The sequence below is a fragment of the Dipodomys merriami genome, unplaced genomic scaffold, assembly GCF_024711535.1.
Source record: "Dipodomys merriami isolate MVZ:Mamm:240054 unplaced genomic scaffold, mDipMer1.0.p SCAF_31, whole genome shotgun sequence".
Classification (NCBI taxonomy): Eukaryota; Metazoa; Chordata; class Mammalia; order Rodentia; family Heteromyidae; genus Dipodomys; species Dipodomys merriami.
The window spans coordinates 5,430,917-5,455,971 of record NW_027204604.1 but is presented as its reverse complement, the minus strand read 5'-3'; the positions used below and the strand labels follow the sequence as shown (position 1 = coordinate 5,455,971).

The following is a 25,055-nucleotide window of genomic DNA, read 5'->3' as shown; positions in this document are numbered from 1 at the left end:
CCATTTCCAGTTTTCTGAGTGGTTTATTGGAGATAAGAGTCTCATGGACTTCCCTGCATGGGCTGGCTTTGAACCATGAGCCTACTGAATAGCTAGGATTTCAGGCGTGAGCCACCAGTGCCCGGCTTGGAACACTTTTATGTTGCCATGGATTTGATCCTCAGCACTGCAAAATATATAATAGATAAGCAAGTAGATTATAAGTAAATAAATAGTAAGGAAAGAAGGGAGAGAGAAAGGAAAGAATGTGAGGGAAAGCAAGAATGAATCACATTTGTTTCCTTGGGGAGCAGGTCTATGAAAAACTGCTTATCTTGTTGCAAGTTTGACTTTTTGGGCTACTACAGTTTTAATTTGTTGTGTGGTAAAAAATTAGTACTGACCTTTATCTACAATTGCATAGTTTATAGGTATAAATGAATGCAAATACATTTGGAATCTTAGAGGAAATGGAAAATTCCCTGAACTGCTTCTAAAATTGGCAAAAGAACAAACAAAAATTTCAATTGATTTATGTCTGATTGAAAAGACATTTACCAGAGAAGAAACTCACAGAATAGTGTCCCTTATGAACAAAGATTTAAAAATCTTATATAAAATACTAATAAATTGAATTCTAAAGTATATAAATAACATGATACTTCGTAATTATGGGGAATTTATGCCAAGAACATAAGTGCTGTTTTACATTTAAAAATAACTCACTATATAGATAGAATAAAAGAAAAATATCAGGCTGGGAATGTGGCTTAGTGGTAGAATGTTTGCCTAGCATGCATGAAGCCCTGGGTTCAATTCCTCAGTACCACTTAAACAGAAAAAGCCAGAAATGGCGCTGTGGCTCAAGTAGTGGAATGCTAACCTTAAGCAAAAGAAGCTCAGGGACGGTCAGGCCTTGAGCTCAAGCTTCAGGACTAGCAAAAAGAAAGGAAGGGAGGGAAGGAAGGAAAGGAAAGGAAAGGAAAGGAAGAGAAAAATAGATTTTTCACCTTAATATAGACACATAGTTTCTTGCTGTATAGTTCGGTATATATCTTTAGTATTTAGTAAATTCCAGTTGTTTTAGTAGTTCTCTGTCCATATAGTTCAGAAACACTACTTGTTTGGTTTTTGTTGTTGTTTGTTTGTTTTGTCTGTTTGGGGGCTTGAACTCGAGGCCTGGGTGCTGTCCCTGAGCTTTTTTGCTCAAGCCTAGCACTCCACCACTTTCAGCCACAGCTCCACTTCCAGTTTTCTGGTGGTTAATTGGAAATGAGTCTCACAGACTTTCATGCCTGAGCTGGCTTTGAACCACAGTGCTCAGATCTGAGCCACATGAGTTGCTAGGATAAGCCACCAACCTCCTGCTAGGCTGCTTGTTCTTTTGAAATGTCTCAACCCTGGGCTTTAAAAGTCCATCTGGAAAGGGGCTGGGAAGTTGGCTCAGTGGTAGAGTGCTTGCCTTGCATGCATGAGGCCCTGGGTTCGATTCCTCAGCACCACATAAGCAGAAAACAGCCGGAAGTAGCATTGTGGCTCAAGTGGTAGAGCACTAGCTTTGAGCTGAAGAGCTGAGGGACAGCGCCCAGGCCCAGAGTTCAGACCCTATGACCAGACCCCCCAAAAAAAGAAAAAAAAAAGTCCATCTGGAAAGTGCTGCCAGATAGAGCTGATGTTGAGTGTTTCTGTTTTCCTTCTCTTAGCTTCATGATCCTGGAGTGCCAGCATCTGTTTTGTGTATTTTATCCAGTTTTTAGTCATCTACAGTGGTGGGAAAGTCTTATCACATTTTTATCATCTTTAGCCAGTGTCTATAAAATGATATATGATATTTGATGGATAAATTAATATATAGTTTATATACATTTGCCTTTTATTACTGTGCTTGAGTGTGTTTTCATGTCTCTTGGTCATTTTTTGTATTATTACCCTTTTTTCCCTGTAGATTTGTCTTTATTATTTTTAGATGTTCCTTTCTGCATTTTGGTTACGAAGTCCTTTGTTGATTATAAAACTAAATGCTTTACAGGTTTATTGTTCATATTTACTTCTCTTGCAATTTTTGTATGTGATAGAAGTATATAATCTTATTTTTATAGTCAGAATATTGAAATGAAAAATTCCCTGCTTATTTAAAAAAAATACCAGCCCTACATTTGGTATACAACTCTGCTATATATTAACATTCTACCAGTGCACATCAGCCTGCTTTTACATGCCTTATTCCCCATACTCCCAGTGGTCTTTGTGTATTTCTGTACCATGCCATGTAGTTTTAATTACTTAACAGGATAAAATGAGTCTTTGCTTCTTCATCTTGGGTTTTTTTTGGGGGGGGTCCCGTCAAGGGGCCTGGGCGCTGTCCCTCAGCTCTTCAGCTCAAGGCTAGCGCTCTACCACTTGAGCCACAGTGCCACTTCTGGCTTTTTTCTTTTTGCTTATGTGGTGCTGAGGAATCAAACCCAGGGCATCAGGCATGCAAGGCAAGCGCTCTACCACTGAGCCACCTTCCCAGCCCTTGCTTCTTCATCTTAAAAAAAAAATCATCTAGACTGTTCTTGGCTCTATTTTTCCAGTTGAATTTTAAAGAACGACTGTTTGGTTTCATCAAAATATTGTGTTAAGAATTTGATCCAGCCAGGCACCGGTGGCTCACACCTATAATCCTAGGTACTCAGGAGGCTGAGATCTGAGGATCATGGTTCAAAGCCAGCCTGGGCAGAAAAGTCCATGAGACTCTTATCTCCAATAAAACCAGAAGTGGCCATGTGGCTCACATGGTAGAACTCTCACCTTGAGGTGAAGAGTGCAGGGAGTGCTCAGACCCAGAGTTCAAGCCCCAAGACTGACCAAAAAAAAAAGAATTTGATCCAAATTGCATTCCTTGCCTGAATTCATTAGGGAAGATGTTGGCTCTTATTACCTCTAAATATTATAAATCTTGATTTGTCTTTATTTCATGAAAGTTTTACAATTTTCTTCATAAAAAGCTTGTCTTTTGTTAGATTGCTTGCCCTTGAAATTTAGTCATAATATCTATGAGGAATTTTAGACCACATGGAGAGGTCACATATGGGAGTGTTGGTATGGTCCTCAGCTAGTCCTTGAGCCAAAAGCTAGAGTCAACTGCTAGACACACAAGTGATTTAGGTAGGCTTCACAGGAACACTTAGCTAAGCTTAGACATTATGGAGCAAAGACACACTGTTCTTGCTATGTCCTGAGTCCTCTACTCAAGCAGCAGTAATTATTTTATGCAGCAGAAAGTATATATACCAGAATCAATCTGATTATGATTTGACTTCTATAGATCTACCTATAGGAACCACATAATCAGGATTAGTTTAGTTTATTTACTATTTTTATACTAATTAGTTTATAGGGGAAGTTTTCTCATCCTAAATTAATTATATTTATTTGTTTATTTCTGGGACAGGATTTCTCTTGGTAACCTAAGCTAACCTGAACTTAGATTTCTCCTGCCAAAATCCTCCTGAGTGCTGAGATTATAATTGTGCCACAATGCCCAGCTCACATTGGTTATTTGTTATCACTTAATGAACTTATATAATTTTTAAGATATATCAGTGCATAAAATAGAATAGATTCTGACATTGGAAATTCATCATGAACAGCAGGCTTCTTGGGCAAGTAACTTTACTCTCCATTGAGCATGAACTAACTAACGAGGAGAAAGTTAGTTCCCATTCCATGACATTTCTATAGTGAGATGCAGCTTCCATTGTTTGAGTTGAAAGACCCTGTCCTTCCTCATGCTTGGTAAATTCTAAGGTTACGAATCCCATCAGTGGAGTATGACAATGCAAATAGTGCCAGGCCCTATGGATATATATGTATGTGTGTAATATGTATAATGTTTTTTCTTACACGTTTTATATATACCTTTGACATAAATTAAGCACAGTGCTTTCTGGTATAATTCATTGCTATCAGTGGGAAAATATTTTTCTATTCATATCCTCCTTCCTTTTCAGTTTTTCCTTTTTTCCTTTTTGATTCTACAGTAGAGCCTTGGTATCTGAGAATATGTGGTTTGAAGGAAACTGCTGTTGAGGAAAAACCATGAACACTCAGGATAGGCGGTACCTCGGTCCTGTTTCCCATAACTCTGCCCAGCATCCACTAAGCCTTTATTGTTTGGCTAGTGTCAGAGTTGTAGATTGGCATTCAAAGTATATTATCTTATAGCATGACTTTTCCTGCTAAGAAGTCTGGTGGCTACCTACCTTTGGATTTTTTGTGGGTAACTTTTTTTTTGGTTGCATGGGGCTTGAACTCTGGGCCTGGACGCTGTCCCTCCGCTCTTCAGCTCAAGGCTAGTGCTCTACCACTTGAGCCACAGTGCCACTTTTAGTTTCCTGGTGGTGGTTTATTGGAGATGAGTAGCACGTACTTTCCTGCCCGGGCTGGCTTTGAACCGTGATCCTCAGATTTCAGCCTCCTGAATAGCTAGGATTACAGATGTGAGCACTGTGTGCCCGACTTTTTTTTTTTTCTTCTGAGAAACTTCTAATCTTTTTAAATGGACATCTGAATTTTCACAGTGATGTGCTAAATCATTGGTTATTTTTTCCCTGTTTATTTGGTTTTCTTTCTTGTTACAGGCTTTCCTTGAATGTATATTGGTCCTTTATTTTTCATTAATATGTATGAATGAACAAAAGAAACATTTTAGGAATTGGATGGGACTATATTGACTATTTTGTTTTACTTAGAGTAAAACAGGATGCTGTACTCCCTCCTAGAATGGGCTGGTAGACTCTTTCTATTTAATTCCACTGTTTCAGCAGGTCTTAATCACTTCCTTTGTTTCACTAGATAGTTCTAATCTTGAACTAATTGCAATTCTGAGAGAATTTATAATCTCCTTTGTGACTTTTGTCTAGGTTTTGTCAACTACTTCCTCCTTTGACTTTTCCAGAAAATGGTTGGAAATGTCTTACTTAAGTGCCTGTTTTTATCTTCCTTTTTTTTTTTTTTGATCTACTGTCATTCTAGAGGGATTGAGAAGAAATAAAATGGCCATTCTTAATTAATATGTACTATGAATGTCTTAAGTGAGTAAGAATTTAGAATACAGTATTTGAATGAGCCAGGCAACAGTGGCTCATACCTGTAATCCAGATCTGAGTATCCTGATTTGAAGCTAGCGTTTCAAAGCCAGCCCTGGCAGAAAAGTTCCTTTGAGGCTCTTAAATCATCTCCAGTTAACAGCTCAAAACCAAGAAGTAGTGCTGGGGCTTAAAGTGGTAGAGTGCTAGCCTTGACAAAAGAGCTCAGGGACAGCCCAGGCCCTGAGTTCAAGCCCCATAACCAGAAGAAATAAAAGAATTCAGCCTGGAATGAAACTTTTTGAGGGTGGGGGGCAGGGTGCTGGTCTTGAGAGACTTGAACTCAGTGCCTGAGCACTGTCCCTGAACTTTTGGCTCAAGGCCTCCACTTCTGCTTTTTTGGGTGGTTATTTGGAGATGAGAATCTCATGGACTTTTCTACCCAGGCTGGCTTTGAACCACAATCCTTGTATCTGAATCTCTTGAAGGATTAAAGGTATGAGGACTAAAAGTATGAGGCACTGTTGCCTAGCTGGAATGCAGCTTTTAAAGAACTTTTGATATTTTAAAGATAGTATTGTCATTCTCCTTATATTCTAAGTTGTTGGAATCCAAGCATATATATGGAGATAGATAGATAGATAGATAGATAGCTATTTAATCCAAGCATGCATGCATACACACACACACACACACACACACACACACACGTACACTTTATGACCTTAAGCATACTATATAGTATTTCTTTTAATCCTTTGTGGTGCTGAGGATAATTCAAGTCCTCACACATGCTGAGCCAGCACTCTATTATTATATGCCTAGCCCTCAATCTTATAAATTTTACATATGGTAGAGCAATATCAACAAGCTATACATACTTCACAACTGACTATACACACTTGTGTAAAATAATACCCATACATGCAGTACACTCCGGTTTGTTTAACTAGTTGTGATCCATTAGTAGGATCTTAAAGTATAAGTCACATACAGCTTCAAGTTGTATCTTTTCCCTAATTATGGGTGGAACAGATATTAAAAACTTAAGCATATAGGAGCCCTAACAGGGACTTGGGGAGTTTTAAAAGATGTGTTTATAATCCTTCAAAGATGAAGTCCCTCATTTCCCCAGAGTTGTCTAGCTTCTCCTCTATTTGACACTATGTAGGGATTTTTTTTTTATGGTGGCACAGCCTCTTTAGTGAGATCAAATAGTAGGCATAATAAAATGGTAAGTAGCTAAATATATTTAAAAACATCTTCCAGCCAAGTTTAATTATGTATTTTATAAAAGCTAAGAACATCTGTTTTTCTTTTGAGATGATTCCTTGATTATACCTTTCATGCAGCTTCCTCATTGGGATTTTGTAGAAGAGTGCTTTTAATAAGTCATCAGCTCTAATGTTGTTACTGAAGGAATGAATTGATATTGCAGGTCATTATGGAATATTCTTAAGGTTGTGATCAGGTTTCCCAAAGCAACATAAAAATAAGAAATTTAAAATTGTTGAATGTGATACATTCATAGTAGTTAGTGATTTCAATTGATCTTTTGGTAATTAGTGAGATCAAAATATACTCTCAAGTTTATGTGTAGGAGTAAAGTTTTTTTCCCTTGAGTTAAATGAAATTCACTGTCTCTTAAATATTTATTCATTTCACATGTACATTAGTCACTTAAATATTTTAGACAAAATTAATGTCCATTAAAAATAGGGGCTGGGAAGGTGGCTCAGTGGTAGAGCGCTTGCCTTGCATGCATGAGTCCCTGGGTTCAATTCCTCAGCACCCATAAGCAAAAAAAAGCCAGAAGTGGTACTGTAGCTCAAGTGGTAGAGCGCTAGCCTTGAGCTGAAGAGCTGAGGGACAGCGCCTAGGCCCAGAGTTCAGGCCCCATGACCAACTGGAAAAAAAAAATAGATGCCCATCAGTTAAGTAAACCTGCAACTTATGATTGGGTTATATCCCAACAAACTCATCTTAAGTAAAAAATTCCAGTAAATAAAAAATACATTTAATATATCTAATCTAATGCAAACATAATTGGTTAACAACACAAACACTATAGGGAATTGGTCGTTCACCCTTGTAATCACATAACTGACTAGGAACTTTGACTTTCTGCCTTGTGAGAGAGTTTGTGCCTTGAACTTCTAGGCCAAGAAAAGATCAACATTCAAAATAGTTTATCCTGAATGCATACTATTCTCTCACTGCTTTAGTATTGTATGCAGTACTCAGGGAATATTGTTAAACACTTACTCTGTCAACATCCACAACTCAAGTTGCTGTACAATATATGGAATTTTTCCTGTGAACTTGTATATCTCCAAAGATGTTTTTATTTTCAAACTTTTAAATAAAATTCTAGTGGCTGAGACAGTTTTTATTGCAGAGAGACTTTCAGGTGAAAAAGCTGTAGCATATAAATAAAAACATTGAGGATGTCAAGTAGAATATCCATGTAGTGAAAATAGTCACTTAAAAAATATGTGGTTAACTTGTTCAACCACTTTGGAAAGCAGTATGGAGGTTCCTCAAAAGACTTCACATAGATCTCCCCTATGATCCAGCAATCGCACTTTTGGGCATTTACCCAAATGTCTACAAACAAGACCACACTAAAGCTACCAGCACAACTATGTTTATTGCAGCATTATTTACCATAGCTAAGATATGGAACCAACCCAGAAGCCCCTCAGTAGATGAATGGATCAAGAAAATGTGGTATATATACACAATGGAATTCTATGCCTCCATCAGAAAGAATGACATTTCCCCATTTGTTAGGAAATGGAAAGGCTTGGAAAAAATTATATTAAGTGAAGTAAGCCAGGCCCAAAGAAACATAGGTCCCATGGTTTCCCTTATTTGCAATATCTAGTATAGGTATGAGTCAAGCGGAAAAGGTCAGATAATGTGATGTTAGGAAAACGAACCCTTAAATATGTATTTTAATGTTTTCGTTTCTTTCATGCATGTGTTTCTAACGCATTTATAAGATTATTTCTTTGTTGCTTTGTATGTCCCTCCCCCACAGTGTAACCTCCGCTTTCACTTTATTTGATGTCAGTATAACATGTGGAGGAGATGGGGACAAACAAGTCGTTTAAGGATTCAGGTGGACCTGTTGCAACAAGGAGAATTACAAAATGTCATGTCAAAGCAAGCTTTACAATGTCGGTGTGGGGGGGGGGGGAGGGGGGAGGCTGGGAAGGGAGGTGAAGGGTAAACAAAGGAGGAGGCTGCAATGCTTGGTAAGAAATGTATGCATTATCCTGCCAATGTAATTGTAACCCCTCTGTACAGTATGTTCTCAAATAAAATAAAATAAAATTTAAATTTAAAAAAATGTGGTTTTAGTGCAAGACATTGGCCAGGCAGGAACTTTTTTGAATATATCAGTCTTCATTGCATTCATTCTTAGAATGGAAAAGCTGATGAATAAAGTGATAAGTACTCCTTATACTTCAAAACCAGATTTTTTTAGGTGTTCTTTTTCTCTCAAGTGGTTACTCATGTATATAAAATATAACCAAAGTGGATAGACTGTTACTGTTTTATTAACGCTGGTCCGGGGCTTGAACTCAGAGCTTGGGCACTATTTATGAGCTTTTTTTGTTCAACACTAGTGCTCTACCACTTGAGACACAATTCCACTTTCAGCTTTTTGTTGTTAATTGGAGACGAGTTTCTTGGACTTTTCTGCCCAGGCTGGATTTGTACTGTAATCTTCAGCCTTCTGAGTAGCTAGGATTATGGGTATGAGCGTTGGTACCTAGTTTAGACTGATACTTTCTCCAACCACCTAAGAATATTTTCTGCCTTTTCTCTTTTTGGTGGGGGGCGGGAGTCCGGTCCTTCAGCTCTTCAGCTCAAGGCTAGCTCTCTATCACTTGAGCCACAGCGCCACTTCTGGCTTTTTTCTTTTTGCTGAGGAATCAAACCCAGGGCCTCAAACATACAAGGCAAGCACTCTACCACTGAGCCACCTTTCCAGCCCATGCCTTTTCTCTTATAAGAAAATAAACACCTATAAGCACAAAATATTCCATATTTTTAAGGACAAAATCTTTTTTTCCTTCTAGGATAACTACTATTACAAATGTTTTTGACCTTTATAAAAATGTTCCATGTCTTAAATCTATAAGTAGGCCAGTCAGTAAGTAGAAAATGATGTCGCTTCCTCTCTTCTCACTCATTTAACCTTTTGCAATCTGGTCCACAATTCACATCTGCTACACCTGAGCTCCTAAGAAACTTAGTACAAAGAATGTTCTTAGATGAAGCAGTCACATATCTTGGAATAGCTGTATATGTATATGTGTATATACACATACATATACACACATTCATACACAGTAGACGGCAGTACCTTTTATATTTTAATGACATCTTTTATGCTTTATATCTTCTTTTTTTTTTTTTTTTTGGGTCCAGTCATGGGGCCTGAACTCGGGGCCTGGGCGCTGTCCCTAAGCTCTTCAGCTCAAGGCTAGCACTGTACCACTTGAGCCACAGCACCACTTCCGGCTTTTTTCTTTTTGCTTATGTGGTACTGAGGAATCGAACCCAGGGTCTCGAGCATGCAAGGCAAGCGCTCTACCACTGAGCCACCTTCCCAGCCCCTATATCTTCTTTTTTTTTGCTGGTCGAGGGGCTTGAGCTCTGGGCCTGGGCGCTGTCCTTCAGCTCTTCAGCTCTTCAGCTCAAGGCACAACTTCTGGTTTTCTAGTGGTTTATTGGAGATAAGAGTCGCAGGACTTTTCTGCCCAGGCTGGCTTTGAACCATGATCCTCAGATCTCAGCCTCCTGTGTAGCTAGGATTACAGGCTTGAGCCCCTAGCCCCTGGCCCCTGGCTATGTTTTCTTTCTTACTTGAAAGTAGGAAAGCATCTCTCACACAATAAATACTACAATAGAGATGTGTACTTAAAAATCCCTTAAGGCAAAAATGGATTAGCCACTAGTATTATCTTTAGTGTCCTAGGAAAACTGCAAGGGACTTGTACTGAAACAAAACAAAACAAACCCCAGATAAAGCTCCCAGGAATGTGGGAAGATGGGCATTCTAGGCCAAGGAAGCACCATGCAGTGTTCAGGGTACCACAGGGAGGGTGTAGTTCCCCAGAGTGCTAAGAGGCAAGCCACAAAGTGTGTTAGTAGACTTCTACACTTGTATACAGAAGGGCTTGGGCTTCATCCTCTTTAATTATTGAGGATAACCTACAAATACATGTTAAGTATGATCATATTGATTTAAACTTTAACAGGATTTTAGCTTTTTTAAGTAATGTGGAAGATAAGTCAGTAGTGGTAGTGGTTATGAGACCTAGGAGGAACAATGAGGATGTCATTGCTCTAGTTGTTGAACAGCGTTACTTAACCCTCCCCTCATCTTCTCCCACTTTCCCCTTCCTGAATCCCCTCTTCTCCAAGTTGTAAAGTTCATTTCCAACATAGTATCTTGCCATATTTTTTTAAGCATTTTTTTCCCCCTTTTTGTGCCCGTCCTAGTCTAGTTTCAGCAAGGGGCTGAAACCATGGTGGAAATGTCAAGGAAGGAACGAGAAATCAATGATAAAAAATTACGTGAGCAATGAGAAGAATCCAATAAAAAATTCTTAGATGACAGAATTTGATGGGTGAATTTATCATAGGTGATTGAGAGATTTATGTATGTGAGTGTCTTTTGCAAAATCAACAGATGTATAAAGGTAAACTTTGTATTGGCTATTTATAAGTTTTTCACTGTTTTTATTTACAGATGCTACTTCAAATGAACAACAAGAGCTTTTTTGTCAGAAGTTGCAGCAGTGTTGTATACTGTTTGATTTCATGGACTCTGTTTCAGACTTGAAGAGCAAAGAAATTAAAAGAGCAACACTGAATGAACTGGTTGAGTATGTTTCAACTAATCGTGGTGTAATTGTTGAATCAGCGTATTCTGATATAGTAAAAATGGTAAGCCTCTGGACACATAGTTCTCAGATTTATATAAATTTAAAGTAAGATCTGAGTTGTAATTGTGAGTTGACACTGATCTAAAATAAATGTACAGTAATTAACATACTCAAAAAAGAGTCCTCCATTTCACTGATGCTGTTGTTTCTTATAGGACATTCAGTAGCCACAGTGGTAGGTGGCTACCAAATTTTTTAATTTACTAACATTTTTAAAAACTTGATTTAATTGTATTATAAAGTTTATGTACAGAGGGGTTACAGTTACATGAGTAATGAGGAAATGGTTGTTGAACAGTGTTACTCCCTCCCCTCATTTTCTCCCACTTTCCCTTTCCTGACTCCCCTCTTCTCCAAGTTGTAAAGTTCATTTCCAACATAATGTCTTGCTATATTTCTTTTTTTTTTTGGTCTGGTCGTGGGGCCTGAACTCTGGGCCTGGGCGCTGTCCCTCAGCTCTTCAGCTCAAGGCTAGCATTCTACCACTTGAGCCACAGCGCCACTTCTGGCTTTTTTCTTTCTGCTTATGTGGTGCTGAGGAATCGAACCCGGGACCTCAAGCATGCAAGGCAAGCGCTCTACCACTGAGCCACCTTCCCAGCCCTTGCCATATTTTTTAAAGCAGTTTTTTTTTCCTTTTTGTGCCAGTCCTAGGACTTGAACTTAGGGCCTGGATGCTGTCCCCGAGCTTTATTGCTCAAGGTTAGCGCTCTACCACTTGAGCCACTCCTCCACTTCCATGACTACCGTATGGGATAGTGCATATCTTAAACTTAGATGTTGAGAAATATATAGGCTCAATATTATTCAGATTGACAGATGTAAGGGTGAGTAGTCACTAAGAGAAAATTTGTACAGGAGGAAGAGAAGACTAGTAAAAAGCTAGGAAATCGGGTTTGAAAGGAATCCTATACTTTGAAACTTGTTACATACAGATAACTTTGTTGGTGCCTATAAAGTTAACTTTTATTGATAACAATTATGAGATATTTTTCCCTTTTCAAATTCTACTTACAGCCTTCTGCTTCTCTTTGAGAAGTTGATGTCCAAACCACTGATCAATTTTACCCTTAACACTGGCTTTTGAGTTCTAACTAATGGAATTCTAAGTTTATTGCTTCATATGAGTTATGACTATGGTAATAATATTAGCAATTATTTGCCTACCCCAGGTGCCATTTCATAAAATATTTGGAAACTTGTTTGTACTATCAAACATTGCTCTCTGTTCTTCAAATAGTTTGCCTCAAATCTCTCAGACGAAAGTATTTGGTATGTCAGTCTGTTCATTTTTAAAGGAATTGTGGGTTGGGCCATAGTTCACGAGGGTACTCCTAGCTACGAATGATAAGGAGGCTGCAATCTCAGTATTAGTATTCAGAGCCAGCGTGGCAGGAAAATAGTAGACTCTAATCTTAAATTGGTGTTTATCTCTAATTAACTACCAAAAAAACAAAAGTTGAGCATGGCTCAAGTAGTACAGTGCTAGCTTTGAGCTAAAAAGCTCAGGGACACACACACACACACACACACACACACACACACACACACACACACACACACACACACACACACACACACACACACACACACACACACACACACACACACACACACACACACACACACACACACACACACACACACACACACACACACACACACACACACACACACACACACACACACACACAATTGTGATTGGGAGTATAATTTATCTTTGTTAGAAAGAAAGGATGTATGGTTACCTTAGTGCTGAGGCAAAGGAAGCAAAGGATGACATTATAAATACTGTTTCATTGAATCTAAGATGAAGAATCTCAAAGCAGTTCCTGATTTCAGAGAAATTGGGAAATGCCTTTGCAGAATCTCAGAGTAGGTAAAATGTATGCAGTAGACAAAATCATGGAGTGTTTAAACTGTAATAGTAGTGTAGGCATTTTACACCTCCTCCTCTTCCTCAGTGCAACTATGCATGTACACTAGAGATATTTACTTTTTTTTTTTTTTTGGTCGGTCATGAGTCTTGAACTCTGGGCCTGAGTGCTGTTCCTGAGCTCTTCAGCTCAAGGCAAGCACTCTACTACTTGAGCCACAGTGCCACTTCTGGTTTTCTGGTGGTTAAACTGGAGATGAGTCTCATGGACTTTTCTGCCTGGGCTGGCTTTGAACTGTGATCCTCAGATGTCAGCCTCCTGAGTAGCTAGGATTACCACTGGTGCCGGGCTGATAATTACTTTTTTTGTTTATAGGTATAGAACATGAGAGATGTGGAAAGATACAAAGAATCGTGTTAGAAACAGGAAACATTAGAAATTTTGCCCTTTTTCTTCCCAGATTCTTCTCTTCTTTTCCCCTCCCCTCATTAATATTAAGCAAAATTTGTTAAGAAAAACTGATAAATTAAGGAAGAAGAATCTAAATGTGAGCTGTAATCTTCAGAAGTTTGAGGGCTAAGGAAGTGAGAATTACTGGATAGAGAAGACAGAAACAAATGCCTGTCACTATACCTTAATGAGATTTATAAGTTTTTGAGCTAAATTTATAGCCACAACTTAACTTTTTTCTTAAGTAACATGATCTTAAGGACATGTTATTTCCCACTGTTAAATTCAGTTATACAACAGAGAACATGAATCTAAATTTACTTTTCTTTACAGATCAGTGCTAACATCTTCCGTACTCTTCCTCCAAGTGATAACCCAGATTTTGACCCAGAAGAGGATGAACCCACGCTTGAGGCCTCATGGCCTCACATACAAGTATGGAACCTAAGCATGTTCACATTGCAGTATTGTGTTGATTGAGTTTCTATGTCTTTGCCTTTTAATGTGTTTTCTTAATGTTTTATTTTCCCTGAATTATGATTTTTATTGTTTTATTATGACAAAATACATTTATTGGCTATTTAAACCATTTTAAAGTACATAATTCAGTGACATTAAGTACATTCACATTCATGTAACTATAACCCCTCTGTACAGCAACTTTACAATAAAAAATATAAAAAAAGAAAGTACATTCACAATGCTGTGCAGCCATCATCACTGTTTGATTCTAGAACTTTTTATCACCCCATATGAAAACACCTTTGTAACTAGCACTCTAGGCCTGTGACAAGCACTAATTTACCTTCTGTCTCTGGAGATCTACTTTCCTATTCTGGATATTTTAGATAAATTACAATTTATGATCTTTCATGTTCCTTTACTTGTCTTCAGAGTTGATCCATGTTGTAGCTTGAGTCAGTAACTCCTTTTATTTTTCTGAGTGAATACTATTACATTTTGTGGATACTCTATACAGTTTTTATTCATTTATTTGTTATTCAGCATTGACTTATTTCTACCTTTTGGCTATTGTGACCTAGGATTGTTATGAACATTCAAGTATAAGTTTTCTTTCAATATTCATTTCCCATAAATTTTGATATGTTGTCTTTGCTTCTCTAAAAATATTTTCTAATATCTCCATTAGTTATTTAGGCATATGTTATCTAATTCTACCTATTTATGACTTTCATAAATTTTCTTAGATTACTGGTTCCTGATTTTATTTCATTTTGGGATAATAATATTTTGTGCGATATTTTTTTAATTTTGTGGCCTAATATACTCTCTTCTGGAGAATGTTGCCTATGTGCTTGAAAAGAATGTGTTCTATCCTTGAGTGGGGCATTCTGTAACAATAGGCTAGGCATAGTTGGTTTATAGTGTTCAAGTGTTCTGTTACCTTGTTCATCTTGATCTGTCCTGCTCAAAGTGAGATACTGACATCTCCAGCTATTATTGTTGAATTGTCTTTTTCTTTTTTCTTTTCTATATTTTTTTCTTGTTTGCTTTTGAGACTGTCTTGCTAGTGGCCTTTGCCTTTGTGTGGGATATTGTCATGTAAGTTATATCTTGGTACATTATATGCCCACCAACTGTCTTTCAATTGTTTTATGTGATTGCCTTGTAAAGGAGGAAATGAAAGAGTTACAAATAACTGTGCATGGGTATCCTACACTCACTGCTGAGGCTTGAACTCAGGGTCTCATACATACATGCTAGGCAGGCACTTTGCCACTGAGCCACATCCCCAGCAATAACAGTATTCATACCATCTTTTATCTTCATCTATATAGTTACATTCACATGGAATCTTCATTTCTCTCTATGGATTCGAGATACTCAATGGTATCATTTATTTCAGCTTGAAGGAATTCCTTTAGTTTTTCTTGTAGGGCAGAACTGCTAGTGATAAATTCTCTGTGTTTATCTAGGAATGTCTTAAATTTCTCCTTTTTTTATTTTTGGCCTTGAACTGAGGGCTTGGGTACTTTGCCTGAGCACTCAAGGCTAGCATTCTACCACTTGAGCCACAGCTCTACATCTAGCTTTTTGGTAGTTTATTGGAGGTAAGAGTCTCATGGGCTTTCTTGCCTGGGCTGACTTCAAACTGTGATCCTGAGATCTCAGCCTTCTAGGATAGCTAGGATTACAGGCACTGGTGCCCAGCTTTCTTTCTTTCTCTCTCTCTCTCTTTTTTTTTTTTTTTGGTTGGGGGCTTGAACTCTGGGCCTGGGTGCTGTCCCTGCGCTCTTCAGCTCAAGGCAAGCTCTCTACCACTTGAGCCACAGCACCACTTCCAGTGTTCAGATGGTTTATTGGAGATAAGAGTCTCAGGGACTGGGCTGGGAAGTTGGCTCAGTGGTAGAGCGCTTGCCTTGCATGCCTGAGACCCTGGGTTCGATTCCTTAGCACCACATAAGCAAAAAGAAAAAGCCGGAAGTGGCGCTGTGACTCAAGTGGTAGAGCACTAGCCTTGAGCTGAAGAGCTGAGGGACAGTGCCCAGGCCCAGAGTTCAGGCCCAATGACCGGACCCAAAAAAAAAAAAGAGTCTCAGGGACTTTCCTGCCTGGGCTGGCTTTGAACCATGATCCTCAGATCTCAGCCTTCTAAGTAGCTAGCATTGTCGGTGTGAGCCACCAGGGCCACCACATGAACCTGGTTTCTCCTTCTTTTTTAAAGGAAAATATTTTGGAGCTGTCATCCCACTTGTCTTCTTGCCTTCATGTTTTCTGATGACCAGCAATTCACTGTCTTAAGGATTTCATAATGCATGTAGAGTCATTTTTCTCCTCCTACTTGTTTTCTCTGTCATCAGTTTGATTATGATACATCTAGTTGTGGATCCCTTTGACGTGACTTTGTTGAGTTTTGATTGGTTAATTGTGTAAGTTAATAGTTTTTATCAACTAAGTTGTTGAGGCCATTATTTAAATATTCTCTCTGTCCTATTTCTCTCTTTTCTGGGACTTCCATTTATGTGGCTACAACTGATATTCTCCTATAGGTCTCTGGATGATTTCTGTTCATTTCCATTGTTCTTGTTTCTTTCTCCACCTCAAACTGGATCATCTTGCATGACCTATCTTTACATCTACTTAATTAATCTTTATTTTGCGAGATCAGAACTGGGCTTTTTTTTCTCTCTCTTGTTGGTTGTGGGGCTTGAACTCAGGGCCAGTGCACTGTCTCTGAACTTTTTGCTCAAGGTGGTTAGTTGGAGGCAAGAGTCTCACAGACTTTCCTGCCCAAGCTGACATTGAACCACTTTGAGCCACAGCTCTACTTCTGGTTTTCTGGTGGTTAATTGGAGATAAGAGTCTCATGGACTTTCTTGAACTGTGATCCTCAGATCTCAGCTACGGAGTAGCTATGATTACAGATATGAGCCACCAGCAACTAGCTTCTTTTATTTTTATAGGAGAGTAAGTTCACTGAAGTGCTTACTCTGCCACTCCATCTCTGGAACACATCTTCTTGCTTGTTGGGTTTTAATTTTGCAAAAATTAAAATCAAGAGAGAAATCTGCATTCTATACAACTTAGGATACTTTAGGCAATAGTCTGCCACATTGTTTTTTAATTTATTCTGTCTAGCACCTACAGATCCATATAAAATGGAAGAGCAGTGTTGGATTAGTGAATGCTGAAAATAATTTTAAGACTTACCAGCACATTAGAGTTTACAGAATTAGAAAATCTGAAATAGCAAATTATTTTTTATATAACTGTACACAGGTTTAGCTGACATTTTGTGCTATAGTTGATAAAAAAATTAGAGATACTATATTTAACCATGTAAAGGTTTTCAAAGATAGAAATTCTCATTAGCTGATGTGACTTTTTAATCATGTCATTGAATACAGTGAAGGAGACTCCATAGTTTTACTATTTTTGAAAATATATTTTTCCAAGTGGCGCTGTAGCTCAAGTGGTAGAGCGCTTGCCTTGAGCTGAAGAGCTGAGGGACAGTGCCCAGGCCCAGAGTTCAAGCCCCACGGCCAAAAGAAAATATATTTTTCCATTAGGATATTTTCATATGTTCATGGAAATTCAGCCAAATAAACAATATGCTTTCTATTTTTTTCAGTGGTATAATTTGAAGTTGTATTTTAAATTCCCTGAAACAAAGTGATTCTCCATGTTTTAGGAGGTGGCAGATTGTTTCCAAATGTGATTATTTAAACCAAGTGAAAAATTTATGAAACCTGTGTGAAAACTAGCTAAAGCTTAAAGGGGAGATATGGGCTAACACAAGTGGCAAAGCACCTGCTTAGCAAGCTAAGGCCCTGAGTTCAAACCTCAGTACTGCCGAAAAAAAATTTTTTTTCATTTATCCATGATTCCTTCATTAAAAGGCATCTGCCCTCAATATATATTCAAATCTTCCAATTTACTACAATTTGGCATGCAGTTTTTTAAGTTGACAAATATTTAATGATACCAGAAACTATTAAACACTTAAGTAAGCGAGATGATTTATAGGTTTGTTAATACATTGTAGCTACATACTTAACCATTTTAAGTTTTTTGTAGTGTAATATTAAAGATGTCCTAATTATTGAGATTTCAGAAATTAGCACACTGGAAAAGAAATTTATCCATAAAAGTTTCCTCCCCTGTTATAAATGTGCTTGGAGTTAATTCACCTGGATATTTTTGTTTTGCATAGCAGCTTACATTTTATACTTTGCTTATCAGATCCTAATGCTAGGAATTTGAATTTAGTTGTTGGAGGAAGAGTAATCACAAGTAACCTTGTGATTACTTTTATTTCCTTGAGCCTTTTCATGAATTTTCTAAAAAACGATAATTTGTAATTTATCCCTCTTTAACTTCTTTTCATGTTGTAATGGAAATAATCATGAGTACTGGACTAAAGAGATAGAGGAGAAAGGAACAGAAGGGATATGTTTTCAAGCAGTGTACCATTGGCTCATGCCTATAATCCCAGCTACTCAGAAAGCTAAGATCTGAGTATCATGGTTCAGTGTCAGCTTGGGCAGGAAAATCTGTGAGACTCTTACCTCTAACTAACCACCAGAAAACTGGAAGTGATACAGTGGCTCAAAGTGGTAGAGCACTAGCCTTAAGTAAAGGTCCTGAGTCAAACTCCATGACCTACCAAAAAAAGAAAGTAGGGGAGTAGGGGTGGGAGGGAGGAAGAGAAGGAGAGAAAAGGGGGGAAGGAAGGGAAAGGAAGGGGAGGAAAAGAGGGGAGGGAGAAAGGAAAGTAGGTAAGTAGTTTTCAGTACCAAGGGACTGGTGATGTCTTTTAATTTCCATGTTCTAGTACATATCTATTATTATTGCATAGCAGTTTAAAATTATTTTTTTCTTTCCTAAGTGCTTTTCTTTCTACATGCTGAAGACAATATAACAATAATTTTCTGAATACCAAGTTTTAGCTAATGGAAAGGTACTAGCATGGAATAGATTCCAGACTGTGTAAAAATTTTATTAATTATTTTAGTGTCATAGACAATTCAAATTTATATATAAGGAAACTCCATAGTGAAATCAATATGCATGGGCTGGGAAGGTGGCTCATGGTAGAGCGCTTGCCTTGCATGCATGCGGCCCTGGGTTCGATTCCTCAGCACCACATAAGCAGAAAAAGCCAGAAGTGGCGCTGTGACTCAAGTGGTAGAGTGCTAGCCTTGAGCTGAAGAGCTGAGGGACAGCGCCTAAGCCGAGTTCAAGCCCCACGACATACAAAAAAAAAAAAAAATGAAATCAATATGCACTAAAAAAATACTGGCAGGAAAGTAAAATAGACACAGCTGCAAGGGGTAGATGCCAGTGGGAGGAGAGGGCTAATGAAGAGGGCAAAGGAGGATAATGTCATGGTAGCTTATTTGCATGTATGACAATAGAACAGTTCAACTTGTTGAAGTCATTTTAAGGAGGAGGAGTGGGAAGGGGAGAATGATAAAGGAGGAGAGATTTCTCAGGATGCATTGTATACATGTATGAATACGTCCCAGGGAAATTCCTCTTGTACATCTAATGCATGCTAATAAAAAATAATGATGTAGAGCAAGATACAGTGGCTTATGCCTGTGGTTCGCTACTTGGGAAGCTGAGGCTGGAGCATTGCTTAAGCCATGAGTTCAAAACTAGAGCAGGAAGTGTAATAATAGATGCCCCCTTCCATCTCCAAACAACAAAAAATAAATTATGTATGGTACTAAATCGTAGACCTTTTTAGAAATAGCTATTTTAGGGAATTGAAAGATCTCAGGGTATGGTGGCTTGCTCCTACAACCCTGAGCTGTTGGAAGGAAGATCTCGGGAGGATCACAGTTTGAGACCTACCTGGGGTTTGTGAGCCGCTCCCCCCCCCCCCCAGATGTGCAGACATCTGAGCATGATGGTTCATGCCTGGGACTCCAGCTACATGGAAGAGTTTAGATAGAAGGATCACAATCTGAGGCTGGCCTAGGCAAACATATAATATTCAACCTGGGAAATAACTAAAGCAAAAAAAGAGGCTGGGGATATAACTCTAATGGTAAAACATCTGCCTAGCAAGCACAAGGCCTTGAATTTAAACTCCCAAACAGGAAAAAAAAAATAGGCTAGTATCTTGTATATTTTTGGCCAAATTCTGTTTTTGTTTTTTTTTGGGGGGGGGGTCTGGTCATGGGGCCTGAACTCTGGGCCTGGGCGCTGTCCCTCAGCTCTTCAGCTCAAGGCTAGCGCTCTACCACTTGAGCCACAGCGCCACCTCCGGCTTTTTTCTTTTTGCTTATGTGGTGCTGAGGAATCGAACCCAGGGCCTCAGGCATGCAAGGCAAGTGCTCTACCACTGAGCCATCTTCCCAGCCCCTTTGGCCAAATTCTGTATTTTAACTACTTGAATATGCCAAAAATAAAAACCGATAGGGATCATAGCCTAATTCAGGACATTATTATACAGAAATTAAAAAAAACATTTTTATCCATATATAAGACTTAGAAATAGTTTCATTGCTTTTACATTTTGAGTAGTTTTCAATTTTCCTTTCAGTTCTTTTTATGTGTGTATTTAGCTTTGTTATCTGAGACAGAGTCTCATTGTATTACCCAGTCTGGTCTTGAAGGCCAGGTATATAGCTCACACCTGTAAGCCCAACCTCTTTTTTTTTTTTTTTTTTTTTTGGTCGGTCGTGGGGCTTGAACTCTGGGCCTGGGCGCTATCCCTCAGCTCTTCAGCTCAAGGCGAGCGCTCTCTCTACCACTTGAGCTACACCGCCACTTCCGGTTTTCTGGTGGTTTGTTGGAGATAGGAGTCTCACGGTCTCTCCTGCCCGGGCTGGCTTTGAACCGCGATCCTCAGATCTCAGCCTCTTGAGTAGCTAGGATGACAGGCGTGAGCCACCAGCGCCTGGCTATGCCCAACCTCTTGAGAGGGATAGAAATCAGGTATATCCTGGTTCAAGGCCAGTCCAGGGAGGGAGGGAGAGAGGGAAGGAGAGAAGGGAGAGAAGAGAAAAGAGAGGGACAAGAGAAGAGAGGAGAGGAGGTGGGGGAGAGGGAGAAGAACCTATGTTTCAAATAACTAAAGCAAAAGGAGTTGTAGGCAAGATGGTAGAGTGCTTGTCTAGCAAGCACAAAGCTCAGAATTCAAACCCAGTACTGAAAAAAAGAAAAAGGAAAGGAAAACATACTGAATAAGTGGTCCTGTCAACAAAATGACATTAACAGTCTACTTGAGACTGCACTCTGCATCATGCCTTGTTTATTTTTGCAGTTTGTGTCCCAAAGCAGAATTGCTAGTTGCTAGTTTATAAAAATTATCCATAAATAAAAACTTTCTAACTCTTGTTACATCCTTAATGTACAATAAATAAGATTAGGTAATCTTATATGCATTGCTACCTTTGTCTAGTTGAGCAAAGATACATTAAACAAACGCAGTTTGAGTCAGGCCTGGTAGTGCATACCTGTAATATCAGCACACCAGAGACTGAGACAGGAGGATCACAAACTCATACCAGCTTGGGCTATCTAGTAAGATCCTGTTAGCCAGACACCAGTCTGTATTTGATCTACTCAAGAGGCTGAGCTCTAACGGATTCTGGATCAAAGCCAGACAAATCTGAGAGACTCTTCTCTCCAGTTAACTAGCAAAAAGTCACAAGTAGAGCTGTGGCTCAAAAGAGTGCACCAGCCTTGAGTGGAAAAGCTATGAGAACACCTTAACTCAAACTCTTTACTGCATCAGAAATGAAAAGCATAACCAACAACTGTATTTATTCACATCACAAAGCTAATGTCAACTTTAGGATTGTATTCAACTCAAGTAAAAAAATGTGTTTTCTGTAGTGAATAATAGGACTCAGGTCCATATTGCTTTTGGGTGGGTTTTACTTAGTGCATGAGCACTCTATTTCTTGTACTGGGGTTTCATGCTTACTAGACAGGTGCTCTACCACTTAAGTCATACTCCCCTGCCCCAAATGTTACTTTGGGGTATTTTTTTGTTGTTATTAAGGAGAGTTGTACAAAGGAGTTACAATTTCATAAGTCAGGTTATGAGTACAATGCTTCTTCAGCAATGGCACTCCCTTTGCTTTCCCCCAATTTCCCCCTCTATTCCATACCCAATTTTATTTATTTATTTATTTATTTATTTGTCAGTCATGGGGCTTGAACTCTGGGCCTGGGTGCTGTCCCTGAGCTCTTCAGCTCAAGGTGAGTGTTCTAGCACTTGAGCCACAGTACCATTTCTGGTTTTCTGGTGGTTAATTGGAGATGAGAGTCTCATAAACTTTCTTATCCAGGATGGTTTGGACCACGATCCTCAGATTTCAGCCTCCTGAGTACCCTGTAAGCCACCGGTGCCTGGCCCCAATGATACTTTTAACTCTGGTTTGTAGTGACAGGTATTCACTTTGGTGGCACTCAGGAAACAGAAGGCCTTCTCACACTTGGTTTATGTGCTGTAGTGCAAAGATTCTTTTTTAGCCCTGTACTTAAACAGAGTTTGGTTGTTTCCTACACACAGAGAGGGCAGGCTCTTCCAATTTAATTTTTTTCACACTACAGTCTTTTTTTCGAAAACTTGTTTCGTTTTTCTTATTGTTTTTTTTAACACTGCCCCCTCTCTCTTTTTTTTGGGTCCGGTCGTGGGGCCTGAACTCTGGGCCTGGGCGCTGTCCCTCAGCTCTTCAGCTCAAGGCTAGCGTTCTACCACTTGAGCCACAGCGCCACTTCCGGCTTTTTTCTTTTTGCTTATATGGTGCTGAGGAATCGAACCCAGGGCCTCATGCATGCAAGGCAAGCGCTCTACCGCTGAGCCACCTTCCCAGCCCCAAAACTGCCCCCTCTTATCTGAAGGTTCCTGACTCTGTTTAAGGAACCCTAGAGATGAAATTGAGGTAAGTAAGTTAGAAGCCCACCTGGGGACAAACATGTTGCTGTGAGGATCAAAAGCAGTCACCATCTTAAATTACATACTCTGTTGGCAATGTCACTGTTTCTAGCTTTTATGTAATTTGACATCTTTCAACAATATTGTAAAGCAATAAATTTCAAAATTTATTGGTTTAAAGACTAAACTGTATATAGTATTGGAAACTATTATAAACTCATATTTTATACTGAAATCAGAAGTCGTCTGAGTTGCTGAAGAAAATGTGTTTGTTTTTTTATAGCAACTATAACTTAGGGAAGAGTTTTAAAGGCAGTATCTCAGCTTTTATTTGACTTTCTCTTATAGTTGGTGTATGAATTCTTCTTGAGATTTTTGGAGAGCCCTGATTTCCAGCCTAGCATTGCAAAACGATACATTGATCAGAAATTTGTACAGCAGGTAAGGAACTCTTGTTTTTCTTATATTCATCTTAATAATCTATTAACTTGTGATTAAAGTAGACCTGACTTCCAGATTTTAAACATTATTTTGAAAGCACATAATATCCTTGCCAAGTAGGGAAAAAAGTGAACTAAGTTTGAGAATTTGTGAGTAGTCAATCAAGTCATCCTAGCCAATCCTAAATTGTTTTTTGTTTTTTTTGTTTTTGTTTTATTTTGGTAGTCTGGTCGTGGGGCCTAAACTCTGGGCCTGGGCGCTGTCCCTCAGCTCTTCAGCTCAAGGCTAGCGCTCTACCACTTGAGCCACAGCGCCACTTCCGGCTTTTTCCTTTTTGCTTATGTGGTGCTGAGGAATCGAACCCAGGGCCTCAGGCATGCAAGGCAAGCACTCTACCACTGAGCCACCTTCCCAGCCCATAAGACAATGTTTTGTTTGGTTTTGTTTTGCGGGGGGGGGGGGGGGTCCGGATAGTGCCCAGAAGCTGAGTTCAAGCCCCAGAATTGGTACCAAAAATGGAAAGGAGGGAGGGAGGGAGGGACTTTCCTGTTTTATTGATGAAGACAAACATATAAGCTCAGAGGTTATGATTTACCCTTAAAAGCAGTTTGATATTAGTATCATAGCCAGAAGAAGAAATAGGTTTCTTGACAACTAGCATTCTGTGTTTCATCAAAATGCCTAGATTACTCATTTAATTATAGTGTCTAAAAATAGTTCCCCATAAACTTGTAGCCAGGTGCTGGTAGCTCATGCCTATAATCCAAACTGCTCAGGAGGCTGAGATCTGAGGATCTTCATTCGAAGCAAGACTGGGCAGGAAAATCCATGAGACCCGTATCTCCAGTAAAACTGGAGCTATGGTGGTAGAATGCTAGCCTTGACCAAATTGAGCAAAATAGCTCAGGAACAGTACTCTGGCCCTGAGTTCAAGCTCCAGGACTGGAAAGGGGGTGGGGGGAGAGATGTATTAAATGTTTATCTGTAAATGAAACATGACTTTAACAACTAAACATGACTTTTAAAAGGGTCCCTTTTTATTAGTGTGGAATTATCTTTTAAGTAAACCCAGAATCAGAACATGAATTTTAGTGTAAAGTGAGTTTAGCCATTTCTAGTAATTTGAGCAAAATGTATCAGGTCTATTATGGTAAATTTTTATGTTGAATACATATTTTTTGCCAGAGCCCTAATGTCTTGACCTGTAGCCAGTTACAAGCATGTTACTTGGGTTGGGGATGTGTAAATATGATTTTAAGTTGTCACTACCCTTGTTGCATCTATTTGGGTTTGAGATAGATGTGTAATAAGAACTGATGAGGTTTGAGGCTAGCCTCTAGTGTAATTATCATTACCAACATTGAGAATGTAAAATTCCATGACAATTTTTATTTGTCAGTCATAGGACTTGAACTCTGGTCCTGGGTACTGTTCCTCAGCAATTCAGCTCAAGGCGAGCACTCTGCCACTTAAGCCAACAGTGCCACTCCCGGTTTTCTGAGTGGTTTATTGGAGATAAGAGTCTCCTGGCCTTTCCTGCCAGGGCTGGCTTTGAACAGTGATTCTCAGATCTCAGCCTCCTGAGTAGCTAGGATTATAGGCGTGAGCCACCAGCGCCTGGCAACAATTTTTATTAGCTACATATATTTATACAGCTACATTAAAAAAAAACTTTATTATTTGATGATACAATCTAAAAGCTTAAGATTTTAAATCTCAGCATTCTAGAGACTAAGAGGATGGAGAGTTTGAGGTCAGTTTGGGCAACAGCCCCATTAATACTTAATACTTTATTAATACTGAATTAATAATAAATCTATGGTAAGTCAAATCATCCTAGTTTTTTTTGAAGTATTTATATCTGTGTTGTGTGTCCCTACCCACACAGTACTCCGGCCTGGCACTTGCT

The 25,055-nt window shown here is 39.0% G+C and overlaps 1 protein-coding gene across 2 annotated transcripts in view; it reads left to right on the top strand.

Annotated features, from left to right (window-relative positions):
• Ppp2r5a (protein phosphatase 2 regulatory subunit B'alpha) overlaps positions 1 to 25,055 on the top strand; it is a 55,501-nt gene that overhangs the window by 19,832 nt on the left and 10,614 nt on the right. For both annotated transcript variants that reach the window (XM_070041540.1, XM_070041541.1), the window contains exons 2-4: positions 10,822 to 11,018; positions 13,678 to 13,779; positions 23,054 to 23,146. In XM_070041540.1, coding sequence (XP_069897641.1) covers positions 10,822 to 11,018; positions 13,678 to 13,779; positions 23,054 to 23,146 — 392 coding nt within the window. The remainder of the gene's footprint in view (positions 1 to 10,821; positions 11,019 to 13,677; positions 13,780 to 23,053; positions 23,147 to 25,055) is intronic.